This window comes from Pseudophryne corroboree, chromosome 10 (genome assembly GCF_028390025.1).
Source record: "Pseudophryne corroboree isolate aPseCor3 chromosome 10, aPseCor3.hap2, whole genome shotgun sequence".
In the NCBI taxonomy this organism is placed as follows: Eukaryota; Metazoa; Chordata; class Amphibia; order Anura; family Myobatrachidae; genus Pseudophryne; species Pseudophryne corroboree.
The window spans coordinates 34,891,680-34,913,970 of NC_086453.1; the positions used below are offsets into that span (position 1 = coordinate 34,891,680).

The 22,291-nt window shown below is 46.5% G+C and overlaps 1 protein-coding gene across 2 annotated transcripts in view; it reads right to left on the bottom strand.

Annotated features, from left to right (window-relative positions):
- The window catches only part of LOC134966954 (phospholipase A2 inhibitor NAI-like), a 197,694-nt gene that overhangs the window by 13,138 nt on the left and 162,265 nt on the right, over positions 1 to 22,291 (bottom strand). Inside the window, exon 1 of one of the 2 annotated variants that reach the window (XM_063943968.1) lies at positions 2,686 to 2,782. The exons of the other annotated variant lie outside the window; for it this stretch is intronic. Within the exon in view, the coding sequence (XP_063800038.1) occupies positions 2,686 to 2,737 (52 nt within the window). The 5' untranslated portion in view covers positions 2,738 to 2,782. Of the gene's footprint in view, positions 1 to 2,685; positions 2,783 to 22,291 lie in introns of those variants that run through there. 2 annotated transcript variants of the gene reach the window in all.

The window sequence follows — 22,291 nt, forward strand, 5'->3', positions numbered from 1 at the left end:
GTATATATATTAGAGGAAATAAGGCGTCACTCCACAGACTTGAAAAATTATTAAATGAAGTCCTTTTTTATTCCTACGTCGTTTCGGGGTAAGACCCCGTCGTCAGGGACAAGCGTACAAACACAAGTGATATAATACAAACATTTATACCCTCCCCAAGATCAAACAATTAAAAACAATTACTTACACCTGACATGGGTCGCCCGATGCAATCCGGCGCGGTGTACTAGAAACATATATCACGGCGCTACATCATTCCGGGTGACTTGGTATCTAGGTAACGCTCATACACCGGCTTCAATTATTTCAATACTACACTGTCTAAACCATATTACTGCGATCCCAGCTCATGTAACATAAGTTAAAAACATTTACATATACCTCGGCACTAGTGTTACAAAATAACTCTTAGCAAACAATAAATGTGTTACAAATTACTTGAACTAGTGATACACTTAGAATGATTCATAGTATATTTTAACCCTGGCTATTACAGAAAACAGTGGAGTCCTAACGTTTCATTTAACCCTTTTGGGGCTATGGTATTCAAATTATAGATCCATCGACTCTCCTTGCGCAATAATATCTTATCCCTATCTCCTTCCCGTATAGATTTGGGGACATGATCTATAATTATAGCCCTAATAGATGCGGGTTCACTACGATCTGCCGGTGGTCGGGCTCCCGGCGACCAGCATACCGGCGCCGGGAGCCCAACCTCCGGCTTACCGACAGTGTGGCGAGCGCAAATGAGCCCCTTGCGGGCTCGCTGCGCTCACCACGCTACGGGTACAGTGGCGCGCTATTTTATTCTCCCTCCAGGGGGGTCGTGGACCCCCACGAGGGAGAATAAGTGTCGGTATGCCGGCTGTCGGGATCCCGGCGCCGGTATACTGTGCGCCGGGATCCCGTCAGTCGGCATACTGAATACCACCCATAGATGCTATACTATGTTTAGCTTTAAGGCAATGTCGGGCCACTGGCTGCTCCGTGGTCCCCGTTTCTAATGCCTGTTTGATTGCGCTTCTATGTAAGGCCATACGTTCCTTAAATTGTCTAGAAGTTTTACCTATATATGTCTATGATAATCCGCATGGACAGATTAACATATATATTACATGTGTAGTAGTACATGTTACAGTATGTTTTATTTCAATTCTTTTACCCGTATGTGGGTGACCAAACGTATGTCCTGTTATCAAAGTATTGCATGTAACACAACCGAGACATCTAAAGCACCCAGGTTTACGGTGCAAAAAATGTGATGTTTGTTTTTTTTGTTAATTCAGTGATGTCTAATTTCACAATTCGATCTCTCAGGTTTCTACCTCTCCGTTAGCTAGATAATATTCTAGTATCCAATAGAGATGGAAGTTCTCTATCTGAATTAACAATGGACCACCATTTTTTCACCCTTCTAGTGCAGTGATCACTATTGATAGCATATTTATTAACCCATGTTATACCTGTCGCTTGGTCTTTAATTACATATTTTTTAGACAATGTAGTTTCCCTAGGGGTCTTCATTACTTTCTTTTTAATTACCTCTAATTGACTTCTATCATATCCTCTTTGTACAAATTTCTCCAACATCTCATTTAATGCTTGCTCTACTGCTTCAATATTGGAGGTAATTCTACGAGTTCTTAAAAATTGTGAATACGGGAGGCTGCTGCGCAAGGGGAGGGGATGGAAGCTATCATGCTTCAACAGGGCATTCCTATCTGTGTCTTTTGAGTATAAAGCTGTCTCCAACTCACCATTTTTAACTGATATATTAACATCCAAAAAATGTATCTGACTTGTACTTAGGGAGTAGATGTTTTATTTTAATAAATCATGTGTTTTAATAAATTTGTTTAAATCATCTATAAATCATTTATTTTAATACATTTGTTTAAATCATCTATATATCGTCAAGCCATGAATTGGTCGTATCCTGTTAAATATCAGTTAAAGATGGTGAGTTGGAGACAGCTTTATGCTCAAAAGACACAGATAGGAAATAGAGATAGCATGCTGCAAGCATTAAATGAGATGTTGGAGACATTTCTACAAAGAGGATATGATAGGAGTCAATTAGAGGTAATTAAAAAGAAAGTACTGGAGACCCCTAGGGGAAACCACATTGTCTAAAAAACATGTAGTTAAAGACCAAGCGACAGGTATACCATGACGCTCCTTCAGCTCACACCAACCTGGCGTCGCCCGGTAATGATGTAGCGCCGTGATGTATGTTTCTAGTACATGGCGCCGGATTACATCGGGTGACCCACGTCAGGTGTAAGTAATTGTATTTAATTGTTTGATCTTGGGGAGAGTATAAATGTTTGTATTATATCACTTGTGTTTGTACGCTTGTCCCTGACGAAATGACGTAGGAATAAAGGACTTAATTTAATCATTTTTTGCATTTGGGGCGGGCACCCCAGCTAGTTACCTGTGTTGCACAAATCGATGAGTGCCAGACTACCTGTTTATATATATATATGTATATATATATATATATATATATATATATACATATAAACCTTTCTGTGATGTATCTCTTTTTGTTAGTATCATTTCATAACTCATGAATCCCTTGGAAAAAATTAAATTTAGTTTCTATTTCCGACGTTAAACTACTGTAGGTGAAAGCGCAGGTAATAGTAACACAGACTATGGACTGTAGCAGGCACTTACCTGTGGCTGTCAGAGCTGAGAGGACACACAGTAATCTGAGGAAAGATCCCATGGTGAATTGCGAAAGTGATGAACTCTAGAAGTGTATCAGTCTTCTGCACAGTAATCCTCAAGCTCCTGCTATTAAATACCTGTGGGAAGGCGGGGCTGGAAATAAGGTGTAATTATTGCATTGGCCAAGAACTGATTCTGTAGAAACAAAACACTTTGGTTGTTATTTAAAAAGGTATCCGGAAGGTAGGTAGATAGACAGCAAATACATAGTCAATAGGTGGAAATTAGATGGTCGACAGTGTTGAAAGGTTGACAGGGTTAAAGGTTTGAAAGCTAGCTGGTCAATATGGACTTATGTCGCCATGGTCAAAAGGTCATCTGGTTCAAAAAAGGTCAACATGAAAATGGTTGACACAAGAAGATGTATCTGTCAACCACTGATCCCGTTGACCTATTTCCTGTCGACCATCTAGGGTTGACTTATCGACCGTCGATATATTTACTGTAATTTTTTTAGTGCGCAGCTATTTAACAAGGAGTGATGTGGAACAATGGAAGCTGGAGCATTAAACAAAAATTACCAACACAGATTTACAGTTGAAATTGAAAAAAAAAAATTTCAAAAATGCTCTACAGTACCTTTAAAAAAAAAAAAAAAAAGTTCTTTGAAAGAAACTTTGTTCTCAGTTAAAGCCATACAACAAATATGCCAGCCATCAACTAGAGAAACACAGTGGCACAGTGGATAGCATTGATGTTTCATAGTACTAAGATCATGGGTTTGATTTCCACCAGGGTTGCGCGGCGTTTGCAAGGTAACGCATTCATGGAAATCCATGACTTACCCTCATTGGTTACTTGAGGGTGCTTTGCATTCCTCCCCATTGCAAAAAAACATACAGGCTGGTTATTTGACCTGCCGAAATTAACTCTGATGTACTGTATGTGTGTAGGGAATATAGCATGTAAGACCCACTGGGCAGAAACTGAAGTGAATAAGTAAATATGCTCTGTAAGGTCCTAAAGGGAAGATTTACTTACAGGTGTGGTCATTTTGCCAAAGCCGCCACAGATTTGCGGCTTTAACCAATATCTTTAAAACTGCAAGATGAATCAATGCCACTGTAAACAAGCCTGATTTAGCATTGATTCCTGTTTCCACTTTAAAACTATTGTTCAACATCGCTGATAAACCAACCTTTAGTAATACTACCCCTAAAGGGGGGTACTCACCAAGCGATCGCTGCTTAAAATCTAAGCAATCTGACTAGATTGCTTAGATTTTAAGCATGATCGCTCCGTGTGTGCCCCCCACAGCGATAGCGATGCGCAGCCCCGCACATCGCTATCACTGGTGCTAGATTGGCCTGCATGCAGGCCAATCTAGCAGGTCGCTCATTTCACCCGCTGGGTGAAATGAGCGCCCCCCCCCCCACTCTCCCCCCGCACGCTCAGCACACATTGCGCTGTGCTGAGCGGTGGGAGAGATGTGTGCTGAGCGGTTCGCTCAGCACACATCTCTCCCACATCGGCCCGTGAATACGGGCCTTAAAGGGCCCTACACATTGGCCGATCCGCCACCGAGCTGCCCGACGGCGGATACGGCCGACGGGCGACCCGGCGGCGGGGGGGCAGTGACGGGGGGAGTGAAGTTTCTTCACTCCCCCGTCACCCGGCTCCGTAGACGTGCAGGCAAATATGGACGATCTCGTCCATATTGGCCTGCATGTACAGCCGACGGGGGACCAGCGATGAACGAGCGCGGGACCGCGCATCGTTCATCGCTGGAGCCTCCACACTGCACGATATGAACGTTATCTTGTTCATTATTGAAGGAGATCGTTCATATCGTGCAGTCATGTCGGCCAGTGTGTAGGGCCTATAAGAATACAATAACAATCTTGCATGATCTCCTCGGTTGGATGAGTTCCAGTTGGCTGTGTCGTGTCTAAATCTTGATAAAACGGAGGTTGTTGTGATAAGAAGAAACTGTAACTGAGCCAATCAAAACGCTGTTCATGTCCATTATTGGTGCTTGACACTTAAACATCAGTTACCATCTATGATTAAATCTTCATTCTTTCATCCGAGGAACACAGCCAGAATAAAATACATGATTCTCTTGGCATTTGTGTCCTCATGCTTGGACTACTGGATGCACTCTGGGTCTTCCAGAAAAAGAATTGCCAAACTGGCAACTGGTACAAAATACAACCAAGGTGTTCTGTTAACTCTGGAACTGATTCCAATTTCTACACAACTCCGATTTCCTTGCAAACAGTTGATACCGGACAAGAGGACATGTTTGGGCGGCAATTTGCTAAAGCAAACGCAAGACATCTGTAAATACAAAGGCAATGTGTAATGTTGGAAATCTCAGGTTGAGCTGGGGAGTGGCTGCAATTTCCTTGCAAAAAAGACAGTATCATGGGTGTGTTGAGGGGTGGTGAGTGGGGTGATAATGTAGTTGGGTATGGGTCATTAAGTCATTAGGTCAACCACTCTTGGTCGACGTGCATTAGGTCGACATGATCATTAGGTCGACAAGAACAAGGCTGACATGTAAAAATGTCGACATGAGTTTTTTTTTTACTTTTTTGGTGTCATTTTCTTCGTAAAGTGATGGGGAACCCCAATTAGTGGACTGTGTCCCCTCGCATGGCTCACCTTGCTCGCCATGCTTCGGGCAAGGTGTCTCGCTCCACTTCTGCTGCACTCTGCACAGGTTACTATTCCCAGTCGTAGTCCACGTGGATCGTAAAGTATGAAAAAGTTCAAACATTTTAAAAAAAATAAAAAAACTCATGTCAACCTTTTTCCATGTGGACTTTGTTCGTGTCGACATAGTGACCTAATGACTGTCGACCTAAGTGTTCTTGACCTAATGACCGTATCCCAATGCAGTTATATGCATTCTTTTTACAAGGGATTGTCTGGAGGTAAGTTTTATAAACATCTTTTTTTTTTTGGCTTTTCAAACATATACTGTAGGGTACTTCTGGCTGCATCTCGCGGTTTAAAACCACAAATGTGCATACTTGCCTTACCTTAGCACCTAATGTAATTACTCAAATGTGCATTGAATTCACATTTATTTATTTTTTACTTTTTAACATTTGTAAAGTCACATGATCTTCACTTTATACATGAAGTTATTGTTTTTTATTCACATTACATTCCTTTTTATTGCAAATTATAGGTAGATGTCAAATAAATATCTTCATTTCTGCAGATCACCTTGTGCTTTTTTGTTTCCTCTTTGTTAGGCGTTTCAATAATGGGTGCAATGGGTGTGGTGCACACGGGCCGCTGGTCCAGGAAGGGCCCACACCGCACACACTTTTAATCCTTGTCTTTCCGGAGTCCAGCGGTTGGGCGCTGCAGTTGTGTCTAAAATGGCTGCTAACATGGTCGCCGTTAATGTGCAGTAGTGATTTTGGTCTCCGGAACATGGCAGGCGCCATGTTTCCGGAGACCTGCACATGTGCAGTAGTCAAATAGTTAGTTATTTGAAAACATAGAAACACAATCAACAAACCGGAGTAAAGTTTCAACTCCACCCCATTTCCATATAGAACATTAAGCGGTTTATTGATGAAGCAGTGAAAAGAGTGGAGAAGTGAGCCAGTGGAGAAGTTGGCCATGGCAACCAATCAGCTGCTCTGTATGATTGTATAGTATGCAAATTATAAATGTTACTTCAATGCTGATTGGTACTTCTCCACTGGTACTTCTCAGGGGCAAACGCAGGATTTGTAAAGAGGGGTTTCCATCAGACAAATTTCCGCCACAACTTCCTCAGAAGCATCGTCAAATCACACGATGAGATTTTAGGACTTTATATGGGATACGTTTAATTTGCCAGCTGTCGGGATCCCAGCCGTCAGGATACGGACTCCGGAATCCTGACAGACAACAATGCCACCAGCTGGAATTCCGGCGCAACAGGGCTATTCCACTTGTGGATGCCCACAGAGAGGCGAGCGCAGCAAGCCCGCAAGGAGACTCTTAGCGCTCGCCCCGCTACCAGCATTCTGGAGGACGGGATGCCGCTGTCAGGATCCTGACAGCTGGAAACCCATCCGTCGATAATAGTTGCCGAACCCCTTTGTACACCTCACTTGCTATATGCTATGATTTTACACTTCAGGTGCTATTAATATATTTGTATCTCAGGGAGTAATTCAGACCTGATCACTAGGCTGCGTTTTCTCACAGCCTGCGATCAGGTCTGAACTGCGCATGTGTATGCACCACAATGCGCAGGCTCTTTGGGTGACTGCACCGGACATTGGTGCATAGCGACGTGATGGTGGAAAAAAGCGATCGCACGGGCGATCGCAAGGAGATTGACAGGAAGAGGGCGTTTGTGGGTGGCAACTGACCGTTTTCTGGGAGTGTCAGGGAAAACACAGGCGTGCCGAGCGTTTGCAGGGCGGGTGTCTGACGTCAAGTCCGGTCCCGAACAGGCTGAAGTGATCGCAGCGGCTGAGTAAGTCCTGGGCTGCGCAGAGACTGCACATAATCAGTTTGTGCAGCTCTGCAACACATGCGATCGCACACTTGCACAGCGAAAATACCCTCCCCTGTACGCGGCAGCTATCTGAACGCAGGACAGAACAAACACTTGCGAGCGATCAGGTCTGAATAACCGCCTCAATCAAGTAGCCTACAGTAGTTTTATATATACATAATTTTTATATTATTATGTACTCTTTATATTTAAATAATGTTTTCAATTAGTTATGTTCCCATTTGTTTTTCCTGGTGTTGTTAACCTTGTTAATTTGGCTTGAAAACGTCATGCACACACATATATATATATATATATATATATATGTGTGTTGGTATACTGTGTTTAAAGCTCTTATGAATATGAAGCAATGGTTGATTTAAGACAGAGGTTCCTTACCGAGGTCAGCTAGGAAGGGATCAGTCTGTGTGGTGGTCACATTCAGATTAGGCAGCCTCACAAGTCTTGTGACCATTAGCTCTGGTTCACCTGCCGCTGGCTGAGAGAGGTCAGTGTGTGTAGCTCTACCCAGAGGGTCCGCGAGTCGCGGTAAAATGCTGTGAGTGAGCAGAGCCTAATGTCACGAGTGGGTGGAGCTACAATTGCAAGCCGCGATTAGCAATAAAATTGATCTGGTTTCTGGGTACTCAGAAACCCCCCCTGGGTGCGCCACTGCTTCTCCACAGTTTTCACTGCTTCATGAATAGACCCCTAAGTGAATACTGGTCAGCTTGATAAGATGAACAATAAGAAATAAGCATGCTATAATATTACATAAAATTTTAATATAGTCACCCATCCAAAAGAAGGCAGCTCAGTGCATGAAAATAAATGTAAATGTCTGGAAACAGGGATGTAGGCTGAACAGGATCTCTTGGGCAATGTAGACATAGGCGTGCGCAGCACATTTTATTAGGGGATGCACCGTCGGAGGGGTGTGTCTAGCGCTGCCTTTTGAGCATGTCTAGCACCATCTATTGACGGTCGACGCAATATAAAATATCCACCCTTGTACCAATCCTAATAATAAGAATTTACTTACCGATAATTCTATTTCTCGGAGTCCGTAGTGGATGCTGGGGTTCCTGAAAGGACCATGGGGAATAGCGGCTCCGCAGGAGACAGGGCACAAAAAAGTAAAGCTTTACTAGGTCAGGTGGTGTGCACTGGCTCCTCCCCCTATGACCCTCCTCCAGACTCCAGTTAGGTACTGTGCCCGGACGAGCATACACAATAAGGGAGGCATTTTGAATCCCGGGTAAGACTCATACCAGCCACACCAATCACACCGTACAACTTGTGATCTAAACCCAGTTAACAGTATGACAACAGAAAGGGCCTCTTAAAGATGGCTCCTTAACAATAACCCGAATTAGTTAACAATAACTATGTACAAGTATTGCAGATAATCCGCACTTGGGATGGGCGCCCAGCATCCACTACGGACTCCGAGAAATAGAATTATCGGTAAGTAAATTCTTATTTTCTCTATCGTCCTAAGTGGATGCTGGGGTTCCTGAAAGGACCATGGGGATTATACCAAAGCTCCCAAACGGGCGGGAGAGTGCGGATGACTCTGCAGCACCGAATGAGAGAACTCCAGGTCCTCCTTTGCCAGGGTATCAAATTTGTAAAATTTTACAAACGTGTTCTCCCCCGACCACGTAGCTGCTCGGCAGAGTTGTAATGCCGAGACCCCTCGGGCAGCCGCCCAAGATGAGCCCACCTTCCTTGTGGAGTGGGCTTTTACAGTTTTAGGCTGTGGCAGGCCTGCCACAGAATGTGCAAGTTGAATTGTGTTACAAATCCAACGAGCAATCGACTGCTTAGAAGCAGGTGCGCCCAACTTGTTGGGTGCATACAATATAAACAGCGAGTCAGATTTTCTGACTCCAGCCGTCCTTGCAATGTATATTTTTAAGGCTCTGACAACGTCCAACAACTTGGAGTCCTCCAAGTCGCTAGTGGCCGCAGGCACCACAATAGGTTGGTTCAGATGAAATGCTGATACCACTTTAGGGAGAAAATGCGGACGAGTCCGCAGTTCTGCCCTATCCGAATGGAAGATTAGATAAGGACTTTTATAAGATAAAGCCGCCAATTCAGATACTCTCCTGGCAGAGGCCAGGGCTAGTAACATAGTCACTTTCAATGTGAGATATTTCAAATCCACCTTTTTCAATGGTTCAAACCAATGGGATTTGAGGAAATCTAAAACTACATTTAGATCCCACGGTGCCACCGGAGGCACCACAGGAGGCTGTATATGCAGTACTCCCTTGACAAAAGTCTGGACCTCAGGGACAGAGGCCAATTCTTTTTGGAAGAATATTGACAGGGCCGAAATTTGAACCTTAATGGATCCCAATTTGAGACCCATAGATAATCCTGATTGCAGGAAATGTAGGAAACGACCCAGTTGGAATTCCTCCGTCGGAACCCTCCGATCCTCGCACCACGCTACATATTTTCGCCAAATGCGGTGATAATGTTTCACGGTGACTTCCTTCCGTGCCTTAATCAAGGTAGGAATGACTTCTTCTGGAATGCCTTTCCCTTTTAGGATCTGGCGTTCAACCGCCATGCCGTCAAACGCAGCCGCGGTAAGTCTTGAAAAAAACAGGGACCCTGCTGTAGCAGGTCCCTTCTCAGAGGTAGAGGCCACGGTTCGTCCGTGAGCATCTCTTGAAGTTCCGGATACCAAGTCCTTCTCGGCCAATCCGGAACCACTAGTATTGTTCTTACTCTTCTTTGCCGTATGATCTTCAATACCTTTGGTATGAGCGGCAGAGGAGGAAACACATACACTGACTGGTACACCCAAGGAGTTACCAGTGCGTCCACAGCTATTGCCTGTGGATCTCTTGACCTGGCGCAATATTTGTCCAGTTTTTTGTTGAGGCGAGACGCCATCATGTCTACAATTGGTCTTTCCCAACGGTCTATTAACATGTTGAAGACTTCTGGATGTAGACCCCACTCTCCCGGATGAATATCGTGTCTGCTGAGGAAGTCTGCTTCCCAGTTGTCCACGCCCGGGATGAACACTGCTGACAGTGCTATCACGTGATTCTCCGCCCAGCGAAGAATCTTGGCAGCTTCTGCCATTGCACTCCTGCTTCTTGTGCCGCCCTGCCTGTTTACATGGGCGACCGCCGTGATGTTGTCCGACTGAATCAACACCGGCTTTCCTTGCAGGAGAAGTTCCGCCTGGCTTAGAGCATTGTAGATTGCTCTTAGTTCCAGAATGTTTATGTGAAGAGACTTTTCCAGACTCGTCCATACTCCCTGGAAGTTTCTTCCTTGTGTGACTGCTCCCCAGCCTCTCAGGCTGGCGTCCGTGGTCACCAGGATCCAATCCTGAATGCCGAATCTGCGGCCTTCTAATAGGTGAGCCTTCTGCAACCACCACAGAAGTGACACCCTTGTCTTTGGTGACAGGGTTATTCGCAGGTGCATCTGCAGATGCGACCCTGACCATTTGTCCAACAGATCCCTTTGGAATATTCTTGCATGGAATCTGCCGAATGGAATTGCTTCGTAAGAAGCCACCATTTTTCCCAGGACTCTTGTGCATTGATGTACTGACACTTTTCCTGGTTTTAGGAGGTTCCTGACCAGATCGGATAACTCCTTGGCTTTTTCCTCTGGAAGGAAAACCTTTTTCTGAACCGTGTCCAGAATCATTCCTAGGAACAGCAGACGAGTTGTCGGGATTAAATGGGATTTTGGAATATTCAGAATCCACCCGTGTTGTCTTAGCACCTCTTGAGATAGTGCTAAAGCTGTCTCCAGCTGTTCTCTGGACCTTGCCCTTATTAGGAGATCGTCCAAGTATGGGATAACTAATACGCCTTTTCTTCGAAGAAGAATCATCATCTCGGCCATTACCTTGGTAAAGACCCGAGGCGCCGTGGACAATCCGAACGGCAGCGTCTGAAACTGATAGTGACAGTTTTGAACAATGAACCTGAGGTACCCCTGGTGTGCGGGGTAAATCGGAACGTGTAGATACGCATCCTTGATGTCCAAGGATACCATAAAGTCCCCTTCTTCCAGGTTCGCTATCACTGCTCTGAGTGACTCCATCTTGAACTTGAACTTTTTTATGTAGAGGTTCAAGGACTTCAGATTTAGAATAGGCCTTACCGAGCCATCCGGCTTCGGTACCACAAATAGAGTGGAATAATACCCCTTTCCTTGTTGTAATAGGGGTACTTTGACTATCACCTGCTGAGCGTACAGCTTGTGAATGGCTTCCAACACCCTCTCCCTTTCGGAAGAGACGGTTGGTAAGGCAGACTTCAGGAAACGCTGAGGAGGATCCGTCTCTAATTCCAACCTGTACCCCTGAGATATTATCTGCAGGATCCAGGGGTCTACCTGCGAGTGAGCCCACTGCGCGCTGTAATTTTTGAGACGGCCCCCCACTGTCCCCGAGTCCGCTTGAGAGGCCCCAGCGTCATGCTGAGGTTTTTGCAGGAGCCGGGGAGGGCTTCTGTTCCTGGGAAGGAGCTGCCTGTTGGTGTCTCTTCCCTCTTCCTCTGCCTCGTGGCAGGTACGACAAGCCCTTTGCTCTCTTATTTTTGTAGGAGCGAAAAGGCTGCGGTTGAAAGGTCGGTGCCTTTCTCTGTTGGGGAGTGACTTGAGGTAAAAAAGTGGATTTCCCGGCAGTAGCCGTGGCCACCAAGTCTGATAGACCAACTCCAAATAACTCCTCCCCTTTATACGGCAAAACCTCCATGTGACGTTTTGAATCCGCATCGCCTGTCCACTGTCGTGTCCATAAGGCTCTTCTGGCTGAAATGGACATAGCACTCACCCGAGATGCCAGTGTGCAAATATCCCTCTGTGCATCACGCATATAGATAAATGCATCCTTTATTTGTTCTAACGACAGTAAAACATTGTCCCTATCTAGGGTATCAATATTTTCAATCAGGGATTCTGACCAAACTACTCCAGCACTGCACATCCAGGCAGTTGCTATAGCTGGTCGTAGTATAACACCTGCATGTGTGTATATATTCTTTTGAATAACTTCCATCTTTCTATCTGATGGATCCTTAAGTGCGGCCGTCTCAGGAGAGGGTAACGCCACTTGTTTGGATAAGCGTGTGAGCGCCTTGTCCACCTTAGGGGGTGTTTCCCAGCGCGCCCTAACCTCTGGCGGGAAAGGGTATAATGCCAATAACTTTTTTGAAATTATCAACTTTTTATCAGGAGCAACCCACGCTTCATCACACACGTCATTTAATTCTTCTGATTCAGGAAAAACTGTTTGTAGTTTTTTCACACCATACATAATACCCTGTTTTACGGTATCTGTAGTATCAGCTAAATGTAACGTCTCCTTCATTGCCAAAATCATATAACGTGTGGCCCTACTGGAAAATACGTTTGAATTTCTACCGTCGTCACTGGAATCAGTGCCCGTGTCTGGGTCTGTGTCGACCGACTGAGGCAAAGGGCGTTTTACAGCCCCTGACGGTGTTTGAGGCGCCTGGACAGGCATTAATTGATTGTCCGGCCGCCTCATGTCCTCAACTGACTGTTTAAGGGAAGATAAACCATCACGTAATTCCACAAATAAAGGCATCCATTCTGGTGTCGACCCCCTGGGGGGTGACATCTGCATATTTGGCAATTGCTCCGCCTCCACACCAATATCGTCCTCATACATGTCGACACCACGTACCGACACACACCGCAAACTCACAGGGAATGCTCTAATGAAGACAGGACCCACTAGCCCTTTTGGGGAGACAGAGGGAGAGTCTGCCAGCACACACCACAAAGCGCTATATATACAAGGGATATCCTTATATTAAGTGCTCCCTTATAGCTGCTTTAATATATATATATATAGCCATTAATGTGCCCCCCCTCTCTGTTTTACCCTGTTTCTGTAGTGCAGTGCAGGGGAGAGACCTGGGAGCCGTTCTGACCAGCGGAGCTGTGACAGAAAATGGCGCCGTGTGCTGAGGAGATAGGCCCCGCCCCTTTTTCGGCGGGTTCTTCTCCCGCTATTTTTCCAGTCAGGCAGGGGTTAAATATCTCCATATAGCCCCTATGGGCTATATGTGAGGTATTTTTAGCCTTGTATAAGGTTTATATTTGCCTCTCAGAGCGCCCCCCCCCAGCGCTCTGCACCCTCAGTGACTGCCCAGTGAAGTGTGCTGAGAGGAAAATGGCGCACAGCTGCAGTGCTGTGCGCTACCTTATGAAGACTGAGGAGTCTTCAGCCGCCGGCTTCCGGACCTCTTCACGCTTCAGCATCTGCAAGGGGGTCGGCGGCGCGGCTCCGGGACCGGACTCCACGGCTGGGCCTGTGTTCGATCCCTCTGGAGCTAATGGTGTCCAGTAGCCAAGCAGCAAATCCACTCTGCATGCAGGTGAGTTTACTACTTTCCCCCTAAGTCCCACGTTGCAGTGATCCTGTTGCCAGCAGGACTCACTGTAAAGAAAAAAACCTAAACTAAACTTTCTCTAAGCAGCTCTTTAGGAGAGCCACCTAGATTGCACCCTTCTCGTTCGGGCACAAAATCTAACTGGAGTCTGGAGGAGGGTCATAGGGGGAGGAGCCAGTGCACACCACCTGACCTAGTAAAGCTTTACTTTTTTGTGCCCTGTCTCCTGCGGAGCCGCTATTCCCCATGGTCCTTTCAGGAACCCCAGCATCCACTTAGGACGATAGAGAAAAAGCAGATACATTGTCAGATGTTGTGGTGTGCACCAAACAAACACCCCTGATGGCACTCACTGCGATTGCACTGCTTCTCCTCAGCCTGGTCTGGCTCCCCCTCTCTTTCCCCTGCAAGCTGCAGCAGCTTACTTACAAGTCAGTTATTCACTGACAGTCGCAGACTAGTACTGCTGCTGGAAAAACGAGTGACATGTCAATGCTGCTGCCGTCCGCCTGTCAGTATTGAATTTGTCTTCCTAAGAGGAACACTGGCTGCATGCTGATCCTCATCAGTGGCTGGCATTGGCATAGCATAGAAGGAGAGAGGTGTGTATGTGGTGGGTGTGACGGGTGGGCGTGCGAGCAGCATGACGTAATCACATCACGCTGTTTTTGTACATGGAGGTGGAGCCGGGAGTTTGAAAGCCGGTGGCAGTGGCACCCTTGATTAACCCAGGCGTCCGGTCAGTAATGCAGTCCTGATAGGGTGCAGCTCAGAGGGGACAGTAATCAGCCTGCTCAGCGATCGCTGCATCAGGCATGTGAGATCGGGGTGCCGGACATTAGGGGGTGCCTGTGCGCACCAGGCACCCCCCCTGCGCACACCTATGAATGTAGAGATGTTCCAGAAACTACAGAGGGGTATATTCAATTGAAGTCGGATCCATTCCGACATGCATTTGTTAGAATGGATCTGACAACCCCTATTCAAATATCATCTCAATTCGACTTTTTCAAGTCGAATTGAGATGAGTGACCCAGAGGAGGAGGGGGGGGGAGCCGCGGGGAGACCAGCGGAGGACAGCCACCGGCAACCAGAGGAGATCAGCACTACAGTAGCGCTGCAGAAGGGTGCCACACAGCCGCCCGACCTCACGGCAGCGTCCACCCGGCTCCAGCAAGCTTCATGGAGCCGGGTGGACGCTGCGGTGAGCGGCGCGGCTTTGTGACATCCTGCTGCATCGCTCTGCTGTAGCGCTGATCTCCTCTGGCAGCCCTCGGCAGTCCCCCGTCTCCCTGCAGCTTCCCCTCTCCTCCTCTGGGTCCCACATCTCAGTCCGACATCTTTTGATGTCAGACTGAAATGATCGAAAAGGGGGCCAAAACCTGTCGGTTTTGGCCCCGTTTTGGACACAAGCAAGTGGATCGGCAGCTATTCCGCCGATCCACGTGCTTTTCGACAAGTCGATTTCATTGACTTGTCGAAAATATTGAATAGGTCGAATCACGATTCGACCTTAAAAAGTCGAAAACTGTTGTCTTTTCGACAGACGCAGTTTTTTACTTCAGTTGAATATACCCCATAGTGTCCAAACAGTGAAGATGTAATAATAAGAATCAGGAAAAAAGAATCATTCAGTAGCTGATATACAGGTAGCTTATCAACAGTGCCGTTTCTAGCGGCGGGCGAGCCGTGCAACCGCACGGGGCGCCCGCCGCGGCACTTTAAGTGTTATTTCCCCCTCTCCTCCCTCTCCCCGAGCGCTCCTGCTCGAGGGGGCGGAGTTTCGCGGAATGACGCGTTTGCGTCGTGACGTCATGACGCAAACGCGTCATTCCACGAAGCCCCGCCCCCCCGAGCAGGAGCGCTCGGGGAGAGGGAGGAGAGAAGCCTGGAAGGAGGCGGCGGCGAGGGCGGCCGGCGCGAGGGACGTCCGGCGGCGGGATCCGAAGAGCGGAACATGTAAGTATATCTCTCTTCTCTCTCTCCCCCTTCCTTCCCCCCCACCACTTGACACCTGCCTGCCACACTGGGGATACCTGCCTGCCACACTGGGGATACCTGCCTGCTGCACTGTGTAAAATGGGGACACCTGCCTGCCACGCTGTGTAAAATGGGGGCCTGCCTGCCACGCTGTGTAAAATGGGGGCCTGCCTGCCACGCTGTGTAAAATGGGGGCCTGCCTGCCGCGCTGTGTAAAATGGGGACACCTGCCTCACTGTGTAAAATGGGGACACCTGCCTGCCGCACTGTGTAAAATGGGGGCACCTGCCTGCCGCACTGTGTAAAATGGGGACACCTGTCTGCCGCACTGTGTAAAATGGGGACACCTGCCTGCCGCACTGTGTAAAATGGGGACACCTGCCTGCCGCGCTGTGTAAAATGGGGACACCTGCCTGCCACGCTGTGTAAAATGGGGGCCTGCCTGCCACGCTGTGTAAAATGGGGGCCTGCCTGCCGCACTGTGTAAAATGGGGACACCTGCCTCACTGTGTAAAATGGGGACACCTGCCTGCCGCACTGTGTAAAATGGGGATACCTGCCTGCGTACTGTGTAAAATGGGGATATCTGCCTTCCGCACTGTGTAAAATGGGGAAACCTGCCTGCCACACTTTGTAAAATGGGGATACCTGCCTGCCGCGCTGTGTAAAAGGGGGATATCTGCCTGCCGCACTGTGTAAAATGGGTATACCTGCCTGCGTACTGTGTAAAATGGGGATATCTGCCTGCTGCGCTCTGTAAAATGGGGACACCTGCCTGCCGCACTGTGTAAAATGGGGACACTTGGCTGCTGTAATGTGTAAAATGGGGACTTTTTTTATTTCCCCCCCCCTGTGGTGGGCGTGATGATATCAGATGAGGCCACGCCTTGTCGGGAGTGCGCGCGCCTCCGGCGCGCGCATACTTTTTCTTTTTATAGCTATAAGGGGGGGCGCAATTTTTTTTATAGCAATGGGGGGGGGGGGCGCATTTTTAAATCTCGCACTGGGAGCCAAATTGTCTAGAAACGGCCCTGCTTGTCAATGTGGATCAGAGATGTCTGCAGTGGCAGCAGAAGATTCTTTGTACAGAAAAGTGGCGGAATCTTGTGTGGTGATAAAATCGTATGCCCTTATTTATCAATGAGTGATAAATTTCACTGTGAGTGACAAATTTCACCAGCCAATCCCCTCCTGTCATTTTTTAAACACAGCCTGTGACATGGAAGTTTGGAGCTGATTGGCTGGTGCAATTTATCACTCACAGTGAAATGTATCACTCATTGATAAATAAGGGTATTTATATGAAGACCAATCAAACATGCAGGTAAGTCAGGGTAAATTTACGTTTCTCTTGGACCAGCTGCATGCATATGGGAGAGAAGGCTTTGAATACGCTAGCCAGTGGTTCTCAAACTCTGTCCTCAGGACCCCACACGGTTCACGTTTTCCATGTCACCCGGCAGGTGCACTGTGTATCACTAACTTTCACATTTGAAAAATCTACAGGTGACCTTCAAAACATGATCCATGTGAAGTCCTGAGGACCGAGTTTTAGAACCTGTGCACTAGACAATTCAACTGAATATTCTTGAAAAATATAAAGTTTCTTACCCTGCAGAGAATCAATTTGCCTGGAAGCTGACCAAAAGGCCACTTTATGTAGGTAGTTGAGACTACAAAATAATCATACACGTGGGCAAGATGGAGATGAGGGGAGGTGGAGAAGGGACGCGCTGGACCCACTCTATGCTCCCTTTCAGTGACAAGATCACTGCACTCATCCCTCAATTTCAGTAGGAAAGTTACTGTATTTCATACAAAATGTGCAAGGGGTTAGCCTTTAGTAGATTCAGCTAGACCGGCCAGTTTGATGTTATTACGCTTATCTATTTTCTAAATCGTCTAATTTTTCCAGAGCTAGTAAATCTCTTTTTCCAGATGGTGCATTTTATGTTACAATTAAGAAACATCAGTAAAAGTAAAGTAAAAAGTAAAAGTTTATTTATTATTATTATTCCAGTTATTTATATAGCGCACACATATTCTGCAGCGCTTTACAGAGAATATTTGGCCATTCACATCAGTCCCTGCCCCAGTGGAGCTTACAATCTATATTCCTTATCACATGTGCACACAGACACATTCACGCTAGGGTTAATTTTGTTGGGAGCCAATTAACCTGCCAGTATATTTTTTGGATTGTGGGAGGAAACCGGAGTACCCAGAGGAAACCCATACAAGTACGGGGAGAATATACAAACTCCGCACAGTTAGGGCCATGGTGGGAATCGAACCCATGACCTCAGTGCTGTGAGGCAGTAATGCTAACCATTACACCATCCGTACTGCCCGAATACTATAATAAATAATAAAGTTCACTTTAGCTTATGTTTCAGTAATGCATTAGGTGAGATGCTGCATTTGTGCTGTTATGGCTGCCACAGCTTGATTTAACAAAGGATCCATTGTGGCTTTAATTTCTGCTACTACTTCACTAAAGGTTACAGGAGCACCCAACACCTGGTTAGTGAGAGTGTCATCTTGGTCTGAAGCTGCTTTCTTGGACTTGGCAGGAGAGCCCAGTTCTATGTGTCCGGCACCATATTTTAATCTGCCCTGCATTTCTCCTTGTACTGCAGCTGAGGTTTGGCGAATGACTGAGAAGATAAAGACTTATCCATAAGTGAGCAAACAGATGAGTGGCTCAGTAATGGAGGCTATTGCCATGGGTACAGTATGTTTGCCAGGGAGTGGAGCAGAGCTCTCAAATGGAGACAATCACTCCATATAAGCTGGAACCAGAAGCTTTTTTTCAGGTATGATTTAAGACTACATAGGAGGTATGGTTTGGGAGTACAGTTATCTAACCAAGCACGTATCCCGGGCAGTTGTGATTGCATTTATTGTGTAGCTTAAATAATAGAGATTAATGTGAACATACCATATTTAACAAGCTATTACACAGGGGAAATTATGTACAGTTTTTGCACTTTGGTTAAAATTTATGCAGGTAAAATGTATAGGTTCCTTAGGTTTAAATAACAAGTCATGTCATCACTGTGTAAAGAGGAAAAAGCTGTTAGTAGGTTATGGAGAATGTTGCTCTGTGTCAAACTTGGGAGATCAGTTCTAAGTTGAAGTCTGGACCTGCATTTTCTGGGTGCCTCCAAGTTCAGAAAAGCAGAGTATAATGCTGTGTAAGTTTTTCTTTAAAAAAAAAATTCAGCTTGTTTGTCTATGTAATCTGTAACACTTTTAATTTATATCATACATATACAGTAACTAAGTGTTGTACTCATTGAACTTTCTTTTGTAAATAAAGTGTTATTTATTATACTGTACTACTTTTATATATGTTTAAGAACCCAGTCTTTGGGGAAGCTATTAGATTTCTAAGGTTATGCTATAACTATTATTTATTGCCAGTGCCGTAACTAGGCATTTTAGCGCTGTGTGCAAAAAATGACAGCGCGTGGAAAAATTATAGGGGCGTGGCTTCACGGGGAAGGGGCGTGGCCACAAAATAATAGCAATTCATACTACGGTGCACAGTAGTCTACATTATTCAAATTACGCTGCACAGTAGCGCCACTACACCAGGTAGAGCCCCTTTTATACATTACAGCAGACAGCGTCCCCCTTTTTACACATTACAGCAGATAGTCCCCCTTTTTACACATTGCGGCAGCCAGTCCCCCTTTTTACACATTGCGGCAGCCAGGCCCTCTTTTAACACATTGCGGCAGCCAGTCCCCCTTTTTACACATTGCGGCAGCCAGGCCCCCTCTTTACACATTGCGGCAGCCAGTCCCCCTTTTTACACATTGCGGCAGCCAGTCCTTTTTTTTACACATTGCGGCAGCCAGGCCCCCTTTTTACACATTGCGGCAGACGGTGACCCCCTGAGAGAGAGAGAGAGAGAGAGAGAGAAAGAGAGATATACTTATCATCTCCCTGCTGGCAGTCAGGCTCCTCCTGCAGCTCCCTCGGTGCAGGCAGTGAGGTGAGAAGGAGGAGGAGGGAGGGGGAGCAGGGAGCCGCAGCAGCGCTATGTCATTGGTAGTAAGCGCCGCTGCAGCATCCCCCTCTCCTTCCGTATTGGCTGCCCGGCGCTGCTGTGAATGCTGGGATGGAGGAACCGCATCCCAGCATCCACAGCAGCGCCGGGCAGCCAATACAGAAGGAGAGGGGGATGCTGCAGCGGCGCTTACTACCAATGACATAGCGCTGCTGCGGCTCCCTGCTCCCCCTCCCTCCTCCTCCTTCTCCGCTGCCCGGCGCTGGTCCTCTTCTCCCTCCACAGCGCGGCGCACGGCGCACACAGCAGAGGCGGCATGTAATGAGTCAATTTGACTCATTACATGCCGCTGGCCGTGCGCCCTCAGGGCAACTGTGCTGTGTGCCAAGCCCACTTGGCACACACGTAGTTACGGCCCTGTTTATTGCTAATAGCAGGGGAAACAAACAGTCTAAGGCCCTCATTCCGAGTTGTTCGCTCGTTACTTATTTTCGCAACGGAGCGATTAGTCGCAAACTGCGCATGCGCAATGTTCGCAGTGCGTCTGCGCCAAGTAAATTTGCAAAGAAGTTTGGTATTTTACTCACGGCTTAACGAAGATATTTCTTCGTTCTGGTGATCGGAGTGAGATTGACAGGAAGTGGGTGTTTCTGGGCAGAAACTGGCCGTTTTATGGGTGTGTGCGAAAAAACGCTGCCGTTTCTGGGAAAAACGCGGGAGTGGCTGGAGAAAAGGGGGAGTGTCTGGGCGAACGCTGGGTGTGTTTGTGACGTCAAACCAGGAACGAAACTGACTGAACTGATCGCACTGGCAGAGTAGGTCTCGAGCTACTCAGAAACTGCAAAGAAATTTCTTTTCGCAATTCTGAGAATCTTTCGTTCGCAATTCTGCAAAGCTAAGATTCACTCCCAGTAGGCGGCGGCTTAGCGTGTGCAAAGCTGCTAAAAGCAGCTAACGAGCGAACAACTCGGAATGAGGGCCTAAGTGACAGTTTGTGTCACCAAGCCTGAGCAAATGTAACAGAGTGTTAGGGGACCTGTGGCTTTTTTTTATTTTCCATGGTTGGCAGAGAAATTACTGTGAACTGTTTGCGGGACATCTATCTCATAAACACACTGGGACGCCAGTATAATGATTTTGGTATCATTTGAGAGAGCATTATTTCTGATTTGATTTTATTGCATGCTTTGCAGATATCTATATATCATTGGCCCTCATTCCGAGTTGTTCGCTCGCTAGCTGCTTTTAGCAGCATTGCACACGCTAGGCCGCCGCCCTCTGGGAGTGTATCTTAGCTTAGCAGAATAGCGAACGAAAGATTAGCAGATTTGCTACTACATAATTCTTAGCAGTTTCTGAGTAGCTCCAGACCTACTCACGATTATCGATCAGTTCAGTCAGTTTCGTTCCTGGTTTGACGTCACAAACACGCCCTGTGTTCGGCCAGCCACTCCCCCGTTTCTCCAGACACTCCCGCGTCTTTCCCTGGCACGCCTGCATTTTTCCGCAAACGCCGTGAAAACGCTGAGTTTCCGCCCAGAAACACCCACTTCCTGTCAATCACACTACGATCACTCCAGCGTGGAAAAAACTTTGTTCACTCGTGAGTAAATCTACTAAGTTCTAAGTAAAATTACTAAGCGCATGCGCTCTGCGTACCATGCGCATGCGCATTTTCCACCTATTCGCAGCGTAGCGAAAATCGGCAACGAGCGAACATCTCGGAATGACCACCATTATCTCTTATTTAAGAGAAACTGAATAGCTTTAACTGCTTATTAACAAGTTTTTATTTGCATGTTTATTATAAACTTGCCATCTCTTGTTTAAGAGTTACTAATCTGCCACTAATTGTGTGTTTTGTTACATGTTGTATGTTGTTTATAAACATTTTGGATAAAACAACTCATTTTTATCTATATTGAGTCCCACTGAGTCAATTATTCTCCATGACAGACCACACACATTTAATCTATAGAGTGTTTCATAGCGCAGAGTAATTTCCATTTGTTTCAAGAGTCTCTGTTGTTTTGCTGCCTAGCAAGCTGTTTTTACTCAGCTGCTTTAAAGAAACACTGATTGATATAAAATAATCAATTTATTCACCGCCGGGTTCTACAGTCTGAGACTACTGTCTCCAACTGTTTTTTCTTTCTATCCATGGTTGGCTGAGAAGTGTATGGTATACAGGCAGAGTGATATAGTGAACCCTGACTACATCAGGACCTGGGAAACTTTGTGATAGCAGACCTGACGCTGTAGCACCAGTCAGGGTGCATCAATTACTGCCTCTTACCATAGTCTGAGCCAAATGAGTGATAGCAACTGGGGTCCCTGATGACAAGCTCCTGAGAATTTGCAGAGACTAGTGGCACACCTGTTTGCACTGCAGTGCCTTTCTGCTTACCAGTGCTAGAATTACTTAGCGCTGTGATCACCATTTTTAAATAAGTGTGGAGTGCAGTAATTACTACACATATCTTCCAGCCAGTGCTGGTGACATCTAAGTGCAGTATGCTGCATTGGAGAGTCTAGCGGATAGCACTGCAGACACAGTGAGGATTTATGTTGGGGATCTGGCAATACCTTGCCGAATAATCATTCTTTCTGCAGACTGCTCTTTCTGTGTTGCTTATGTAATACCCTGGAACTGCAAGGGCCAGCAAGCACAAATCAACTGTGGCACTACAG